Source organism: Balaenoptera acutorostrata, chromosome 11 (assembly GCF_949987535.1).
Source record: "Balaenoptera acutorostrata chromosome 11, mBalAcu1.1, whole genome shotgun sequence".
Classification (NCBI taxonomy): Eukaryota; Metazoa; Chordata; class Mammalia; order Artiodactyla; family Balaenopteridae; genus Balaenoptera; species Balaenoptera acutorostrata.
In genome coordinates, this window is record NC_080074.1 from 53,290,273 (window position 1) to 53,308,386 (window position 18,114).

At 38.8% G+C, this 18,114-nt stretch overlaps 1 protein-coding gene across 1 annotated transcript in view; it reads right to left on the reverse strand.

Annotated features, from left to right (window-relative positions):
- The window catches only part of TBC1D30 (TBC1 domain family member 30), an 86,255-nt gene extending 69,260 nt beyond the window's left edge, over nt 1-16,995 (reverse strand). The window contains exons 1-2 of the mRNA XM_057557624.1: nt 16,534-16,995; nt 11,666-11,830 (exon numbers count right to left, since the gene is read on the reverse strand). Of these exons, the coding sequence (XP_057413607.1) occupies nt 11,666-11,830; nt 16,534-16,972 (604 nt within the window). The 5' untranslated portion in view covers nt 16,973-16,995. The remainder of the gene's footprint in view (nt 1-11,665; nt 11,831-16,533) is intronic.
- Between the last annotated feature and the right edge of the window lie 1,119 nt (nt 16,996-18,114).

Genomic DNA, 18,114 nt, shown 5'->3' on the forward strand with positions numbered 1-18,114 from the left:
CTGCCTGCTAATGCAGGGGACACGGGTTCGAGCCCTGGTCCGGGAAGATCCCACATGCCGCGGAGCAACTAGGCCCAAGAGCCACAACTACTGAGCCTGCACGTCTGGAGCCTGTGCTCCGCAACAAGAGAGGCCGCGATAGTGAGAGGCCCGCGCACCGCGATGAAGAGTGGCCGCTGCTTGCCACAACTAGAGAAAGCCCTCGCACAGAAACAAAGACGCAACACAGCCAAAAATAAATAAATAAATTTTTTAAAAAAAGTTAAACAAAAAAAAAAGAAAATGAGAGGAAACTTGCTAAAATATGTTGTAAGCAATAATAATCCAATTTCTTTCACCTAGTCATAGTCTTACTTTAGGGCAGACCACGCTGCTAATTATATATCAAAACAAACCTAAATCTGTTATCAATATTAACAAATTTATACCAGAAGTCACAACTCTGCAACCAAGTTCCAAAGTTAAGGCACATCCACCTTAATCTAAACGCTAACTTGTTTATATGTCAATTATATCTCAATAAAGCGGAAAAAATACTAATTTCTTTCCATCTAGCAAAACAAATGAGCTTATGAAAAAGGAATACATACATCTGGGTTAAGAAGGAAGATTCAAAAAAAAATTCCATCTAATTTTGGTCCCCACCAAAATCACACTAAAAATACAGTTAAGAGATTTTTGTTTATCATAACCCACAAGGACCAAGAAGTAAAAAAACAAAAAGCATCAGAGACAACAGCAATAGAATTTTGAAGATGAAAAAACATATGGACGAGTAGAAATTGACTTAGCAGATCCTAGAAAGCCAAATCCCCAAATCGCACGGGAAAGTGGAAATCCAACCTCTATTACACCACATATTCCACAAAAGACTCAGAGACAGGCAGCCAGGCTTCATAAGGAGAATTGGGAGAAAGCTGTTGAGAGAAGCAGTTGGATCCGTATATCCTCTCCTCTACTTCATGAGGCTGGACAATTACTCCTCTCCCATCCCTGCAAAAGACCAAAGGTTTCATTTCTGAAAAGGGTTAAAACAGAGAGTTGCCGGACAACCAGCTGAGGGTGGGAACCTTACCTAAAACAGAGGGAATCCAGTGACCATATGCACACTGAATGCTGAGTGCAGAGACCCAGCTCTTAGCCCCACAGACCTTCACCATCCGGGCAGGAAGTCAGACGACTCTTCCCTGAGGACTCTGACCAGCTCCACAAGAAAAACCTGGAGACACTGACCTGGGGGGCCCTATAAGAAAGGGCCCATCCAGATGACACTCCAGTAAAGCTCAAGGTCCACAAGCTCTACTGGGTGAGCTCAGAGTTCAACTCATTCTTTTAGATTCTCACACTTAACGAGCAGACAGTCAAGGATCACTGGATATCCGGGGAAAGACTTGAATTATAACAGCATTTTGAAGGTTTCTTTCCTCCCTGGATAATCTATTTCCTCCAAATTGTTGTTTTCTGTTTGTCTGTTTTAGTCTCTATCAATAATATCCTTAGAGCAATAAGAAAATAGATTGCATCTATGAAATAAGAACAGAATACCATATATATACATGAAACATTCAACTAACTTAAAAAAGAGCTCTCAATAACAGGAGTGGGAAATAAAGTTGCGATAATCTCTGAGTAAGTAAAGCAAAAAAAAATAAATAAACAACAGATATAGAGAATAAGACAAGAATATTACAGAACTAGTCCAGACGTTCCGACAGCCAAACAACAGAATTCCAGAAAGAGGAAAAAGGAAAAAATAAAAGGAGAGAGGAAAAACATCAAAAGGAGAGAGGAAAAACATCAATAGAGGATAATCTATTTCCTCCAAATTGTTATTTTCTGTTTGTCTGTTTTAGTCTCTATCATTAATATCCTTAGAGCAATAAGAAAATAGATTGCATCTATGAAATAAGAACAGAATACCATATATATACATGAAACATTCAACTAACTTAAAAAAGAGGTCTCAATAACAGGAGTGGAAAAAAAAAAATAACAGGAGTGGGAAATAAAGTTGCGATAATCTCTAAGTAAAGCAAAAAAAATAAATAAACAACAGATATAGAGAATAAGACAAGAATATTACAGAACTAGTCCAGACGTTCCAACAGCCAAACAATAGAATTCCAGAAAGAGGAAAAAGGAAAAAATAAAAGGAGAGAAGAAAAGCATCAAAGAATTAATTCACATACATTTTTCAGAACTGAAAAACATAGTTGCCTGATCAAAAGAGCCCGTCTAGACCCAGCACAGTGGGTGAAAATAGACCCACACCAAGCAACATGATCGTGAATTCCAGAAGACCAAGTACAAAGAAAGATCCCACAAGCTTTCAAAGAGGAAAAACAAACAGTCCAGTACAAAGGATAAGGAATCAGAAAGGCTCTAGACTTCTCTAGACCAACAATGAAAGCAAGGCAATAAAACAGGTATAGAAATGTCAATTAAAGCAAGGATGTAATAAAGATATTTTCATTCCTGCACAATTTCCAAAAATTTACCTCACAGGCACCCTTCCTCAAGGGGATATGGGCAATGATATTTAAAAAGAAAGAAAGAAGAAAACACAGGACACAGGAAGTAACAGATCCAACACAGGAGAAAAAGAGAGCCTCCAGGCTGAGAGTGAAGAGAGATCCCAAGATCATGGGTGTGCATCAGACAGGGCACAACAGACAACGGTTGTGTTGACTGCAGTCAACACAAGATGCTTCCTGCTATTGGACCCTCTTTCTAACTCGAAGAGAGAATGCCCAGGTGAGCTGATCCAGATTCTCACCTGTGCTTGTTTATCTCACAGTGTGCTGATGAAGTGCTTGTTCTCCACTCCCCTCCATGCCCACAAAAGTGTTCTGCTTGGACCTACTTCTGAGAGCAAGAGCAAGGCCATGTTGGCGAACTTCAAATCAAAAACAAGCAGCAGTCCACTCCTCCAGCTTAGCTGATCATTCATCAACTAGCCCAAAACACAGCCCTGGCAGATGCCACAGGACTTGCCCTCTGACTCCCCCAGAAGGGGCTCCTGTGAATTCTCTGAGGAACCCAACATCAGACTGTGACCCAGAAACGGTTTGGTTTACCTTTTGAGAGCTTTTCTCTAACAGAGGCAGCAACGTTACCCTTTCCCTACACAACTAGGCATGGGCTTGCTACTCAGCTTTTCAAAACTATATGTTGTTTAGGAATATGTACAAGAGGCAGAAAAACTATAAAGAGAAGCAAGGGAATAATTAACACAAACGCAGGGGAGAAAGGAGATTTCAGCCAGGGAGGAACACACAAGGGCTTCTAATGTGCCAGTAATATTTATTACTCAATCTTCATAGGTAGATATCCACATACATAGATTTTGCTTATTTTTTAATATATATACATGTATTAGAATACTCTTCTTTATGGTGATGCATTCTATAATAGATATCTTAAATAGTAAGTGAATTTCTATTTAAATCAGTGATATTGTTTTAATATTGTGGAACACTAAAGGAACCAAAAAAAATTCTTAAAATTTTTATGCCTATAAATGTGAAAATTTACGTGAAATGGGCAAATTGTATGTAATTTACCAAAGCTGATATAAAAAGAAATAGAAAATACAAATAATCCTATAATTTTTTAAGTTGTCATAATTTAAAACCTTCCTATGAAGGAAACTTCAGGCCCAAATATTTTACCAGTGAATTCAACCAAACGTTTATGAAAGAAATAATTCCAGTCTTACACAATCTCTTCCAAAGAATGGAAAAAGAGGGCACTCTGTAACTTCTTTTATGAGACTCCCAAAACTTGACAAGAGCATTACAAGAAAGGAAAATCATAAGCTAACCTCACTCATGAACATAGCCATAAAAAATCATAAACAAAATATTAGCAAAACAAATCTAGCAATGTATATATGTATGTACATATACATATTGTGTGTGTATATATATATATGTGTATATATGCATGTATATATTATATGTGTGTATATATATATCTCATGACCTAGGTAGGATTTTTTTCAAGGATACAAAGTTGTTTTACCATTCAACAAAAATATAAAATTCAACATATTATCTCAATACAGCAATAAAGTATGTGATAAAATTCAGCATCTTAGCAAATTGGATGAGAGAATTTTCTTAATTTGATAAAGGATTTCTACAGAAAACTTTCAGCAAACATTGTACTTAATGGTGAAATGATAAAAAGAAAACTTTCCTTCTGAGGTTGTACATGAGACAAAAATTCTCATCTTATTTTCACTACTTCTATTCAAGATTAAACCGGAGGTCCTAGCCAGTACACAAGATGAGAAAAATAAATGAAAAGATGGTAAAGAAATCCATAAAACTGACAGTATTCACAGATGATAAAGATTATGTACTTAGAAAAAACAAATGATTTTACAAATAAAGTATTAGAATCAACAAAAGAAAAAGTAAGATTACTGGATATAGTACCAATATGCAGATAACAATCATACTTCTATGTACTAGAAACAAATAGAAAATGAATTTCTTAAAAGATACCAATTTAGAATACCATCAAGAAAACTCAATTACCTAAGAATAAATATAGTAAAAGATATGTAAGACCTCCACATAGAAAACTGTAAAATATTATTCAAATAAATTTGAATAATAATTTTAAATACCATAGTTATGGATTGGAGGACCCAACATTGTAAAGATGTCAATTCTCCCCTAAAAGCCAATAATAAGCAAAACAATCCTGAAGAAGAACAAGGTGTAAGAACCTACACTATCAGAGAGTAAGAGTTATTATAAAGCACGGTAATTAAGACAGTGTTGCATTGGCTCAAGGATAGACAAATAAAACAACAAAATAGGATAAGAGCCCCCAAATAGACCCACACACATATAGAAATTTATATAAAAATCGCACCACAGAGCAGTGGTAAAAGGATGGTCTCTGATAAACCGTGCTGAGTCAATTAGATGTCCAAATGGACAAAAATGAATTTTATTTTTCTGGACAAAAATGAAATTTGACTCCTTTCTCATTTCACGTGAACAAAATGAATCAATTCTAGGTGGCTCTTGATCTGAAAACAAAATAATAAAGCTTCCTGAAAATATAATGGGAGAATAGAAAGCACCAGCTATAAAGGCAGGACTGGTTACCTAAACTGTGGGACCCCTTGTTCAAAAATCACTAAGAAAAGCAACAGCAGAGCATTAAACCAAGTGTAGGGCCCTAAGGAGCATGGGCCCCACGTGACTACACAGATCACATGCCTGTGAAGCTGGCCCTGCAAGAAGCCAAAAGACTAGTAAATTGGACTACATAAAAACTAAGAACTCTCGTTCCTCAAACGACACTTTTTTTTTTAAACTGTTCCATCTCCTTTTATTACAATCCTGTCCTTGTGTTCCAGAATGAATAGCTATTTAATACACACACCACTCCTAAAATGGATCTTAACAGTCCCATTTCTTTCTCAGTATATTAAATCAAAAGGAAAAAAAAAAAAAAATCACCTGGTTTAGTACATCCCAGGAACAGCACCTTTACTAAACAACAGGAAACAAAACATGCCAGAAATCTGACCAAATACACAAAGCAGCAGGTGAGATGCCTGATAGGAAAGAATGACTCCCAATGGAATGTTCATAGATGAGATGCCCTCTAGATGACACTCTTAACAGAGTGAAAATGCAAGCCAAAAAAGTGGGAGAAGGTATTTGCATCACATGTATCTGACAAAGACTCATATTCAGAATACATAAAGAATTCCTACAAATCTATAAGAAAAAGGAGACAATCCTTTTCTTAGGAGACAATTAGCCAGTAAACATATGAAGAGGTGCTGAACCACGTTAGTAATCAGCAAAATGAAAATGAAAATCACGCAGCCACTAAAACACTCACTAGAAGAGTTAAAACTTAAAGGACTGACAACACCAACACCAATTGTTGGCCGCTCCAAATCTGCCTTTTCCTGTTGGCTTTTTTTTTTCCCCTATGGCACTTATCACCTTAACACCTCCTTACATACCTTAAAAAAAGGGTTGAGTCTTAGTAAGCATGTGACCCAACTAGGTCAAGGAAAGTGAATTATGGGACTTTCTGGAGCTACGGAAAAAGATGTTCTTTTTGGTAAGTTTGCTGATTTGGAGTTGCTGTTGTTGGCCATTTTGGTGTTGTCCAATACAGAGGAAAGCACAGCTAAGAGATGAAGTCATATTCTTACAGATACTCTCTGAGCACCTGTATTTACCTGACTTAGCTACACCTGAAGGCACATCCTTGGACTTTCTATCATGTAAGCCCATCAATTTCCTTTATTGCTTAAATCAGTTTGAGTTGTGCTTCTGTACTCACAACTGAAAGGAGATTCGTCACTATTACAATGTGGTGACAAAGCACAATGGTAGACTGAAAAATAGTGCATTAATCATTCAAAATTATGTTTATGAATAATTTATGCCAATGGCACCAGCTCATGATATGTTACATGAAAAAGGCGGGACACAGAAATATTATACCGTACACCGACTTTGGAAAAACTTCCTATTAAAAAACCACTTGACTAAAAATTCAAAAACATGAAGAGACTGTCTTTAGAAAATGGTATTTCCTCTTCTTTTTACACTTCTGTATTTTCCAAAGTTTCCTTATTATTATATTTTAACACTTTTTGTTAAGATATAATTCACATACCATAAAATTCACCCTTTCAAACTGTACAATTTAGTGATTTTTAGTACAGTCACAGAATTCTTAAACATGCAGGTGATCCTTTGAAAAATGTAGGTTTTTCAGACCTTCCTTTTAAAATGTTTGCCTTTTAACTTATCTTGGGAATGATGTATTGAATTTGGAAATTGTAGCTACCAGTGGATGTGTGGCATTTTTAGGAATTCACCCATCTGCATTTTTCTCCTTATTATATTCTGGTAGTATTTTCAGGCAACATGTTATTTTGCTTGTAACATGTATGAATCATACACAAATCATAATGGTATGAGCCACTTTGTTCTATATTTTTGTACAAGAACTCAATTTTTTTTTCACTTTTTATTATGGAAACTTTCAAACATACATAAAAGTACAGAAAATAGTAGAATAAGCCCCACGTACCCTTTACCCACCTATAATGATCATCAAATTATAGCTTTTTTAAATCAATTGTTTTGAAACAAACAAACAAAAAAAAACCATCACCACTATCTGACAGCACAACATTTTCATCACCCCAGCAAGAAACCCAAGCCATTAGCAGTCATTTCCTATTCTCCCTACCCGCAAGCCCTGGCAATGACTAATTTACTTTCTATTTCTATGGATTTGTCTATTCTGAACATTTCAAATAGAATCATAAAGTATGTGGACTTTTGTGCCTGCTTTTTTCACTTAGCAGCATGTTTTCAAGGGTCATCCATGTTGTAACATGAATTAGTAACTTCATTCCTGTTTATGGCTGAATAATATTCCATCATATGGATGTATCACATTTGTTTATCCATTCATCCATTGACAGTCATTTGGGTTGTTACCATTTTTTGGCTATTATAAAAAAAACTACTATGAACATTCATGTACCAATTTTTTGTGGGGATATACATCTCCAATTCTCTTGGGTAAATACCTAGGAGTAGATGGCTGGTTGAGTGCATTACTTTTTAAATTTTTTAAAAAACAATGAGAATTGTTTCTTAGTGGAAAATGCTGAATGTCAGTGATACCAAACTCGGGGTCACACAAATTCCTTCTTCTGCCGCAGAGGACAAGGTACTACTGTAGAGAAGAGACCCATAGAAAAAGAAGAACAAAGACCACTCACTATTTGACAAAGTATCAGTCTCTACCAGGCATTTATGATAGCAAGATTTAATCATATTATCAGGATGCCAGGGTGGACACATTAATAAAATGAGTCTATAAGCTGCCTAAAATTCCTGTACTTATAGACCAGGCTAAAATAAAGATAATATTTCCATTTACATTCACGTTTTTTTTCATGCTTTTCTCTTTTCAGTTTTCCACCGCTAGATTTTACCACTTGATCTATAACACCTTTCACAAACTCAACTAGCATAACAAACATTTAATGTACCAATGCAGAAAACTGTAGAACTAGGCAATGCTGATCATTAAGATGGCCTCCCTTCTGTTTTCAGGAAAAATAGTTAAACCACGGGATAAGCAAACTACTTAAAAATCTTAACATCAGAATCAAACTCCCGGCCAAATATTCACCTTATTCTTCCCATCATCTTAATGCCTTTGGGTAGATTTTCCTGCCCACCACACTATATTTGTTCCATAATCCAGCTGGCCAAGAAAAGATATTTACTTCACATGCAAACTATGCTAAAGCAGTATATTCTAATAAACCTGAAACTCTGTATTATATCCTTCGTATGTTACAAATTTCTTATTGCTCCAACAGTAATCCAGTATTATAGAAGTATCAATCTAATTGCTAAGAAAAAGCAGACCCCTCTTATGTTTACGGTACAAAGAGTGAAGTTTTGAGATACCTATCTTCAAATTCCTTCTCAACCACTAGGTAAACTACCTAAACTTTCTGAATCTCAATTTCCCAATAAAATGTGCCTAAAGACAATATACTTTTGGAATTGCTATGAGAGATAAAACCAACACTTTCACATAAAGCACATACTTAGTGAATAGTAGCTGCTGATACCATTCTTATTATTAATTTTAAGATTAATATTGAAGTGGTTATACTATGGTTACCCTTAGATAAACAGTAAAATTTAGGGAAAAAATCCGCTGTTCTGTAAGGCAAATATTGATCCTGCTCTTATTCTCACCCCAGTTTGAAAATAAAGGGATTCTACCATAAGGTTTGGTGTAGAAAATCAAAAAGTCTAAGCAGTTGCATCACCTGTGTTAGAAATAAAAATGATCTAGTCATTTTGGTTCATAATCCACACTTTCTGAATCATCATCCACTTATGATTCTTATTTCAAAATTAATATATCCCCTTTGGTGTATCAACAGGAAATAATCCATTTTAATAAAAGATTAAAATTGTTTAATTCTATAATATGACCCTGTTTTTGTAAAACTAACAACAATAAAAATATTTCATGTACATGTAAAAAGAAAATTGTTTAATTCTATAGCATGTTATAAAAGGGGAAAAGTCACTTACAGAAAGAATCGTAAGCACTGAATCCATATGGAGGGGAAAATAGGGATTATCTGACTTTTGCACATTAAATGCAAACAATTCAACACGTATGCTGTAATTCAATGCATCACTGACAGTCACCACTAAACTGAAAGTTCAGTGACTAATCTAATTAAACATATTTGTTATTAGTTGACTTTGAGGAAAGAGGACAAATGGGTAACTACTGGAATCAGGCATTTAGTCACTAAACATCTAACCTCTGGGGCTTCTCTGGTGGCGCAGTGGTTAAGAATCCGCCTGCCAATGGAGGGGACACAGGTTCGAGCCCTGGTCTGGGAAGGTCTCACATGCCGTGGAGCAACTAAGCCCGTGCGCCACAACTACTGAGCCTGCATGCTAGAGCCCGCGAGCCACAACTACTGAGCCCATGTGCCACAACTACTGAAGCCTGCGCGCCTACAGCCCGCACTCTGCAACAAGAGAAGCCACGGCAATGAGAAGCCCGTGCACCGCATCGAAGAGTAGCCCCCGCTCGCCACAATTAGAGAAAGCCCGCGCGCAGCAACGAAGACCCAATGCAGCCAAAAATAAACTAATTAATTAATTAATTTTTTAAAAAATCTAACCTCTGGAGTTCTCAAATGGATAAATAACCATTTAGTCAAATTTCTAACAATGTCTACATCATAATACTTTATCATATGATGAGAATGATAATTCTAATACACTGTTATTTCTTAATTCAACAAAAAAAAACCATTCTGTTCCATTTAATAGAGTCTTATTACCCAGGTAAGAACTGAAATCCAAGGAAAGGAGCCATTAACCCCATATTCTCTGACATGCAAAACTCTGGATTTAAAGAGACAAAAATCTAAAATACATAGGAATGCTGCACCCACAAATCCACAAATTAAATCGGGGGCATGTGGACACATTTTTCTAAAAAGACATAAAAGCCGGTCCTTTCATCAGTCAAGCAAAGTGAAATTCTAAATGATTATCAGTCTCTGGTAATTACCAGTCTGTGATCCTGTGCTAGCCTGACATTCCTCTCTGTCTCCTGACACTGGCTCCAATGCCCCCCCTTATACTTTCCCACACATCCAAATCCATGCATTTACCACTTTGTGCTTTTAACTTCTGGTACAAACAATGGGAAGATGAAAACACAGTTGGAAAGAGAAAAATCAAAATCAAAACATTTCAAAATAAAAAGAGAAAATAATACCATTTTTACTGGACACTAGTGAATCAACCAGAATCCATGGAAAAATATCAAATACTTATAACACATGACAACTTTTTGTATACATACACATATATAGATATACATGTACTATATGGTATACATGTGTATCTATATATGTACATGTATATCTATATATCTCTACCTATTTCAGACAAGTGTCTGGCTCTGGGGAAAACCCTATTCAAAACCAGTCTACTCAGTTATATTCCTGCTTCTTGTATGGACTATTACATCATTATAACAATAAAGTATTCCGTTTAATACACATTAGGTTGAAACCTTCCTCAGTAAACAACATAATAATAATTTGGGGATAACAGTGATATAATAAAAGGAGAGGAAGAAAACAGTATTTTCTTTTAATAACAAACATAAGAATGGAATTTAAGTCATTAATTTTATTATCTGAAGCTAATCAAGCCCTAAAAATTGTTTTACGAAAACAGACACATCTTCATTTGGAATTTAAAAAAAAACTCTATGAAGTGTCACGTTACATACAAAATGTGACAGGGTACAGGAAAAAGAAAAGGCAACTTTCACATGCACCTAAAAAGCTGCCACGGGCATTCTGTCAAAACACATTATCGTGCCTCTGTTTACCATACCTGAACATACTGTTCTGCCACGCTGCATGTTAATAAAAAATAAAAAACAAAAATAGGGAAACATTAGCAGAATAAAACATAAAACTCTTGCATGGAGAATTAAAAAATCAATTCACAAGCTTTTATATCTAGTATCTAACATGGATTAGTAAGTTAATATTTTGTTTTTAACTCAGTTAATAAACCATGCATCTCTTACTTATGAATGGATTACCCATGAGACAGGTTTAATTTGTTAAAATATTTTGTCCTTTTCGGATTTCAGAGCAAGTTGTAAGATCCTGTTCCGAGAGTCTCCTTCTTTTAAATCAATTGTTTAATTCACTTATTAGAGCAACACAGCACAAGAAAGTAGAGACATGCCTTTTAGGTTGTGTCTCTTTGCTGCTGTTTTAAAACTAAAGATTTTAGTCATTATGTAGCATCAGGCAAAAATAACCATTGTCAAAGTGAAGTGCTACCTCAAATCTAGAATAAAACTAACTACATTGTAACATCAGACATGTCATATACATTTTAACTGAAAAATATAGGAAGCTGTCTGAGTTGTTCATCGTTCTTAGTTCTGAAGGTATAGACTTCCATTTAAAACTTCTCAATACATATATCCAAAAGCATAATGACTACTGGCGTGGCTTCACTAACATTCCTGTCCCACGTGGCAAAAGGGCTTACCCCAATCCAGCACTTACTTCTCTTCTGAGACACAGCCTGCAGGCATGCCGTCACAACATCGCAGTTCCTCTGTACTTTGTGCACAAGCCTATCTTTCTGCTTCAGCTGCCGAAGTAATTTCGCCGATTGAATGCCAATCCTGTACTTTAGCTCTCCAAGGATCATCTTCAGTTCATTTGTGTCTATCGGTAAAGAAAAAGGAAAATAGAACAATAAATACCCTGAGAGGAATACAAATTCCAATGTGATACCAATCATGAGATAAATCTCTGGAATATCCATTTAAACCAAGTAATCCTGGATTCTCACCCAGGATTACATGTAAACATTCAGCTAAAAGATTCTGATGAAATAAGTCACTCATGTATTAATATTTCTTGCCCTGTCCATGCAAAGACTGTAAGAAAATTTTATTCTTGAGGCTACTTGTAACATGTAAGCAAAGACTCTTATGATATCCAGCTCTGGTTTCAAATTTATGTTTCATTGCCTTAAAATTGGCATGTATTTTTTCTATCATTAAAGTGCTCAGATGGTAAGCTTACAAGAAAAGAATCTTTAGTCTGTTAAATCAATGATAAGTCTAACAACTGATAACGAATGTTTTTTAAAAGCACTCACTTTTGTAAATGATCAGTTAAAAGTAAGTAATATTACCACATTTTCTTTTTTTTTTTTTTTAATTTTTATTTATTTATTTTTTATTTATGGCTGTGTTGGGTCCTCGTTTCTGTGCGAGGGCTTTCTCCAGTCGCGGCAAGCGGGGGCCACCCTTCATCGCGGTGCGCGGGCCTCTCACTATCGCGGCCTCTCTTGTTGCGGAGCACAGGCTCCAGACGCGCAGGCCCAGCAATTGTGGCCCACGGGCCCAGTTGCTCCGCGGCACGCGGGATCCTCCCAGACCAGGGCTCGAACCCGCGTCCCCTGCACTGGCAGGCAGACTCTCAACCACTGCGCCACCAGGGAAGCCCCACCACATTTTCTAATATAGATAAATGTAGTGATAATGGTTTTGTTTTAAATATACAGTCTTCCCATAGCTTGACACTGAGTACAACATTTCATCTTCACATACGGTAGAAAATATGTCCTTCAAACAGATAAATAAAAGACAGTTCGCATCTATAAAACTAATATTCTCAACAGCAGTTTTTCTACAAATGAAAAAAGACTTGGGAATCAGAAGTGACCACAACATTTATACGAATAATCATTACAATTTGGGAGTCTCGTTTGTCATACTGCATATTAGTATGACTATTGTCGTACTTCATTAGTCACCATACCGTGACCTGCCAGGCAGGCAAAGCCTTCCACTCGGCGTGGTGGCACAGGCTAGGCCCTCGTTAGAGGTCCTGTGTGGGGTTTGGATCTACTCATTTTGAAAGGGATTTGGAGAAACTAGAGAGGATCAGACGAGAACAAAAGAAGTGTGCAAAAGTAAGAAAAACATTGCAGAGATCACAGGAGGTGAACTGTCCGGGTCTGTGTCAGAGAAGTGGGTGAGGGTTGCTTTAACAGCTGTCATACTTGATTGACCTCATTATGGAAAATGCATTTGACCTTGAGTTAAAAAGAATTGCCTTTGGATCAATCCACTTATCTGTGTGATCTCAGGCAAGGCAGTGCTCCAAGTCTCAAATTCTACAAGATTATTCTGAAAAACAAATGTGAATAGCCTTTATAAACATTAATATAAAGAGCACTAAAGTAAGAATAAGGAATTACTGTGAAGAAGAAAACAACAGCCAGCTATTTCTCTCACCTTGAGTTCAAATGTGGTGAGATATAATGAGAAGAACACACTTAGGTTAATTGAAAACATTTGGGTTCTGAGGATGATTAAATGTGGAATCGAGCAACAAGAAGACACCAGAGACTCTTCAATCCCAGATTCCTTCAAATAGAGCAAATTCGAATGTTTAAAGTTTTTCCCTCTATTAACAGAAACAAAAGGGATAGGGATATCATCATCTTATATTCAATTAAACTTTCCTTCCACAAAAGAGTCATTTTCGGTGACTCTTCAGATACCTAGAGCTCTGTGATTTTCTGAATGATATGTACTGTCCAATGTAGGAAAAATCTTCAGAGTTGAACTTGAAAATGTCTTTTACAGCAACATCTGCTGGTATATAAATATCTGGAAGACAGAAATAAGGTCTCCTTTATCTTTATTATGTCCCACAGCATCAGCCATAGCTCCTAACACAGTGTTCAATAAATGAGGAAAAATGAGATCATCAACTGACAAACTGGACAATTTCCTCTTTAAGGAATTCCAGTGTATATAATAATAAAAACAATATCTCACATTTATTGCACTTCACACCCATTAACTTACATAACTCTCACTACAGCCCTATGAAGTAGTAGCATTTTCTTTTACTGAAGTATAGTTGATTTACAACACTGTATTGTAATTGTAATACAATATTGTATTGTATTGTAATACAATATTGTATTAGTTTCAGGTATACAGCAAAGTGGTTCAGTTATATATATTTTTTAGATTCTTTTCCATTATAGGTTATTACAAGATACTGAATATAGTTCCCTGTGCTATAGAGTAAATCCTTGCTGTTCATCTATTTTATATATAGTAGTGCGTATCTGTTAATCCCATACTCTTAATTTATCCCTCCCCACCCCCTTTCCCCTTTGGTAACCATCAGTTTGTTTTCTGTGTCTGAGTCTGTTGCTGTTTTGTAAATAAATTTATTTGTATTATTTTTTAGATTCCACATATAAGTGATATAATTTTTTTTTCTCTGCCTGACTATGAAGTAGTAGTAGTATTATCCCTATTTGTAGGTGAGGAAAATGAGACTCAGAGAGGTTAAAGAGCTTGCCCAAGGTCACACAACTAGTAAGGAACAGTGGCAGGATATTAACTCAAGCTTTCTAACTCCAAAGTTCACGCCCTTAATGACAACAGTGAAAAGAGCGCTTAGACTTCCTGAGAAACCATTTTGGTGCCTCACTTAAATAAACGACCCACACATGCTAAATATCTAAATAGGTGCTACAACAAAATCCCTAACAGAGGGAACAGCGAATTAATACACAGGTTATCTACATTATGAGAGTCTTAACTACATATTATGTTAGGTGGGTTATTTTTTTGACCCTGAAAAAAATCAAATAACCTAATCTGTAAAATGATTTAAGTAGACAGCTGTTTCCATTACCTGATTCTTTATTCTTAGTACTCCAATGATGTTTATCGATCAAGGAAAAGGGGTATTATGTGCGTGTGTGTGTGTGTAGGACTATCATAATACGGCACCGTGTACATCCTAACAGGGTCGACTACAAGGAAAGAAGAGATTAGCAGATAGCTGACCATGCAGGAAGACTGAGACTTGGGCAAAACTGACTCTTACAGGTCTTATGAATGATTAGTAGAGTGGTCACTTATTTGAAATCTGTATTTCCAAAGCTGTACTGTGACGTCTTCCTTAAACGTTAGCTTGCCAAATTTCCTCTTCCAAAAGGAAATCACTAATCCACAAAATTCTCTCCGTAATGAAAAGTAAGTAACCTTGTAAAAAACAGAAAGCCAAATCGTAAGTCTTCAAAACTGATTCTGTTGGATTCTGAAAGAACTACTGCCCTGCAGAACTCTTGGCATAAACACTCAGAACAGCCAAATAATTGTATAAAATTAAACAGCACAACTCCAGCTAAAGTCCCAGGCGGGGCGGGAGGAAGGTGGAAGCCACTCGTAACAATCAGCTGGGAAAAAAATCCTCACCAGGAAGCCAAAAGAGGAAGCTGAAAGCTGTTTACACAGATTACAGAAAGCAGGCAAATTTATTCCTTTTCTAGTTAGGTTCCGCCCCCCGACCCCACCCCATCCCGCACCAGCTGGACTGACTTTACAAATAGGAGACAGGAGACCCATCCATAGTATTCCTCCCTTTCCTGGTAATTTAGCACAAGGACATTAACTCAAGAAATGTTATAGTGGCTTAGCATGTTTTTCCACACCTCACTTCATTTTGTAAATTGAGGTCTTGATATATCTATACAAAAAGACAACTGTAATAACTCTGTAAGTGCCTGAAAGGAAATCTATTATGAACAGTTGAGGGGGAAAAAAAAAATCTCAATTAGGACACAGCATCAGAGTCTGATAACAAAAGAAACCAAATTAGCCTCTCCCCCCAAAGCCAAGGCCATTTTGGGATCGACCTCTCCAACTGAAGGTACCGGCAGTTAAATGCTGTGATAATGACAACGCCCTAGGGCCCTCCACTAATCCTCCACCCAAGGGGGAAAAAAATCCACCTAGTGAGCTTCTTGAAACCAGACGTTCTGAGAAATGGATTTCACACGTTCTGCTTAGAAACTGCATTACTGAATTATTCTGCCTCACTAGTTAAACACTCTCCCAGTGGTGTGGCCAAGGAAGGCGGATTTAAAATTTTTAAAAAGTGGATTTTTTTTTTAAACCAGCCCCAAGAGTCGCCTCTATTCTCCCAGAGCCCTCTAAGTAACTTCAGATAGACAAATCGGAAACTCCAAACCTGTCTTAACAGCTGTTCTGGTGAAATTAGAACCTGGACTGCCTCTCCCCCTGGGCCTCCACAAACACAAGGAGGATGGGGGACGGGGGGAGGGGGGAGACCCGTTGGTACCATTCCGATAACCGATGCTTCACTCGACAACTCGAGAAGGGATGGGGGGACAATAAGAACTTAGTCATGAATCCGTGACACTGTGGCCAGCCGCGCCAGATCAAAGGAGACGTCCCAAACTTAACCTCTGGGCGCACGGCCCATCAGCACAGGTGCGCACTGGTGAGCCGGAGAGCGCGGACTGTCCCAGCGGGGGCGCGGCTCCAGGAAGCTCCCGGGAACCCCCTCCCCCCGGCCCTCACCTTTCTGCCACAGGTACTGCATCTGGTGCCGCTGGCTCGGCCGCTCCTGCAGCTCCTGCAGCACACGGGAGTCGCCGGCGCCGCCGCGGCCGCCCAGGAACACGTCGGAGCCCGAGGCCTCCGTGGAGCTGTCGAGGCTGTCTCGGCGCCGCTGGCGGCCCCCGGGCCCGCGGCCCCCGCCGGCCGCCTCGTCCTCCTCCGTGTAGCTGTACAGCTCGGTGAGCAACCCGCTCACCAGGGACGCCGTGCAGCTGCCCCGAGGCTCGCCGGGCTCCGGGTCCTCCTCGCCTTCCCAGGAGTCCCGGGAGCCCCGCGTTCGCTCCGCCGGGGGCGCCCCTCGCAGGTTTACAACCAGGGGCGCTCTGGGCCCCGCGTCCTCCGGCCTCACCTCAGGCTGCGGGAGCCCCGTCCGGCCCCCGCCGGCGGGCAGGACCTCCATGGCTCTCGCCGCTCCTCCCGCCGTTGCTCCCGCGGCGCCACGCCGCGCCGGCCAGTTCCGGGAGGAGGCGCGGCCTCGGCCCCGCTGGGGGTGTCCTGGGCCGGGCGCAGCGCCAGCGGCCTCCGGATCCCCCAAGCGCCCGACCTCCCCCCGGGTCTGTACGCGCGCCGCCTCCCCTCGGCCCCGGGTGGGGAGGATAGGGCGGCGGCCACGCCTCTCGATACCTGGAGACACCTGCAGCAGGTGAGGCCAGCCTACGCCCGGGAGCGATCTCTGAAGAGCGTCCAGGAGCAGGATGTGGCCAGAACGAATCAGGATGAAGCCTTTAGCCCGGAGGGGGAAGGGCGCTCTGGCTGCTGCCACCTTCACTTTTATGAACGTGATTAACTCAAAAAGAGGGCAGCTCTAGCATCCTATTCAGCCACCAGCTCGAAATAGTGCCCGGTAGAGTTCTAAGCGCCCATCAATAGGCCGAGGCCGGGAGCTCCCTCCTTCATCTACTCCGGGCACAATGCCCAGCCCTTCTCACCTTCCCACCTGATCTGGGCGCCTTTAAAGGCTTTCTTAGTTTAGTTTCTGACAATAACTTTTCTGAAGACCAGGCATATACTTGAGATTTAATAACGCTGTGAACTTTTTTCCTTCGGTGAAAGATAAAGTACTGGATTAAAATCAACTAATGCCCTGGCACAAGACCTAACAGAGAATGAGGATTTAATACGTGTCATGAGAAGGCAAAACTAATAAATTGATGCAGCTGATTCTATCAGATCAAAAGTTTACCTGATATCCTAAGAGATGTATCTTTACCGTACACCTCAATGGAAGAACTGGGTGCCCCTCCACTGTAGATATTTTTGTGAATTTAGTAATAATTGTCAATGTTTTTGAGCACTTTTTGTGTGCCAGGCACTGTTCTGAGTTCTTTGCATGAATTATCCCATTTAATTCTCACTTTAACCCTATAAAGCGGTAAGCACTATTTTTTTATTGAGGCATAACTGACCTATAACATTATATTAGTCTCAGGAGTACAACATTATGATTCGATATTTGTATATGTTGCAAAATGATCACCACAATATGTCTAGCTCACATATGTCACCATATAGCTACAAAGGTAACAAAGTACTATTTTTTCC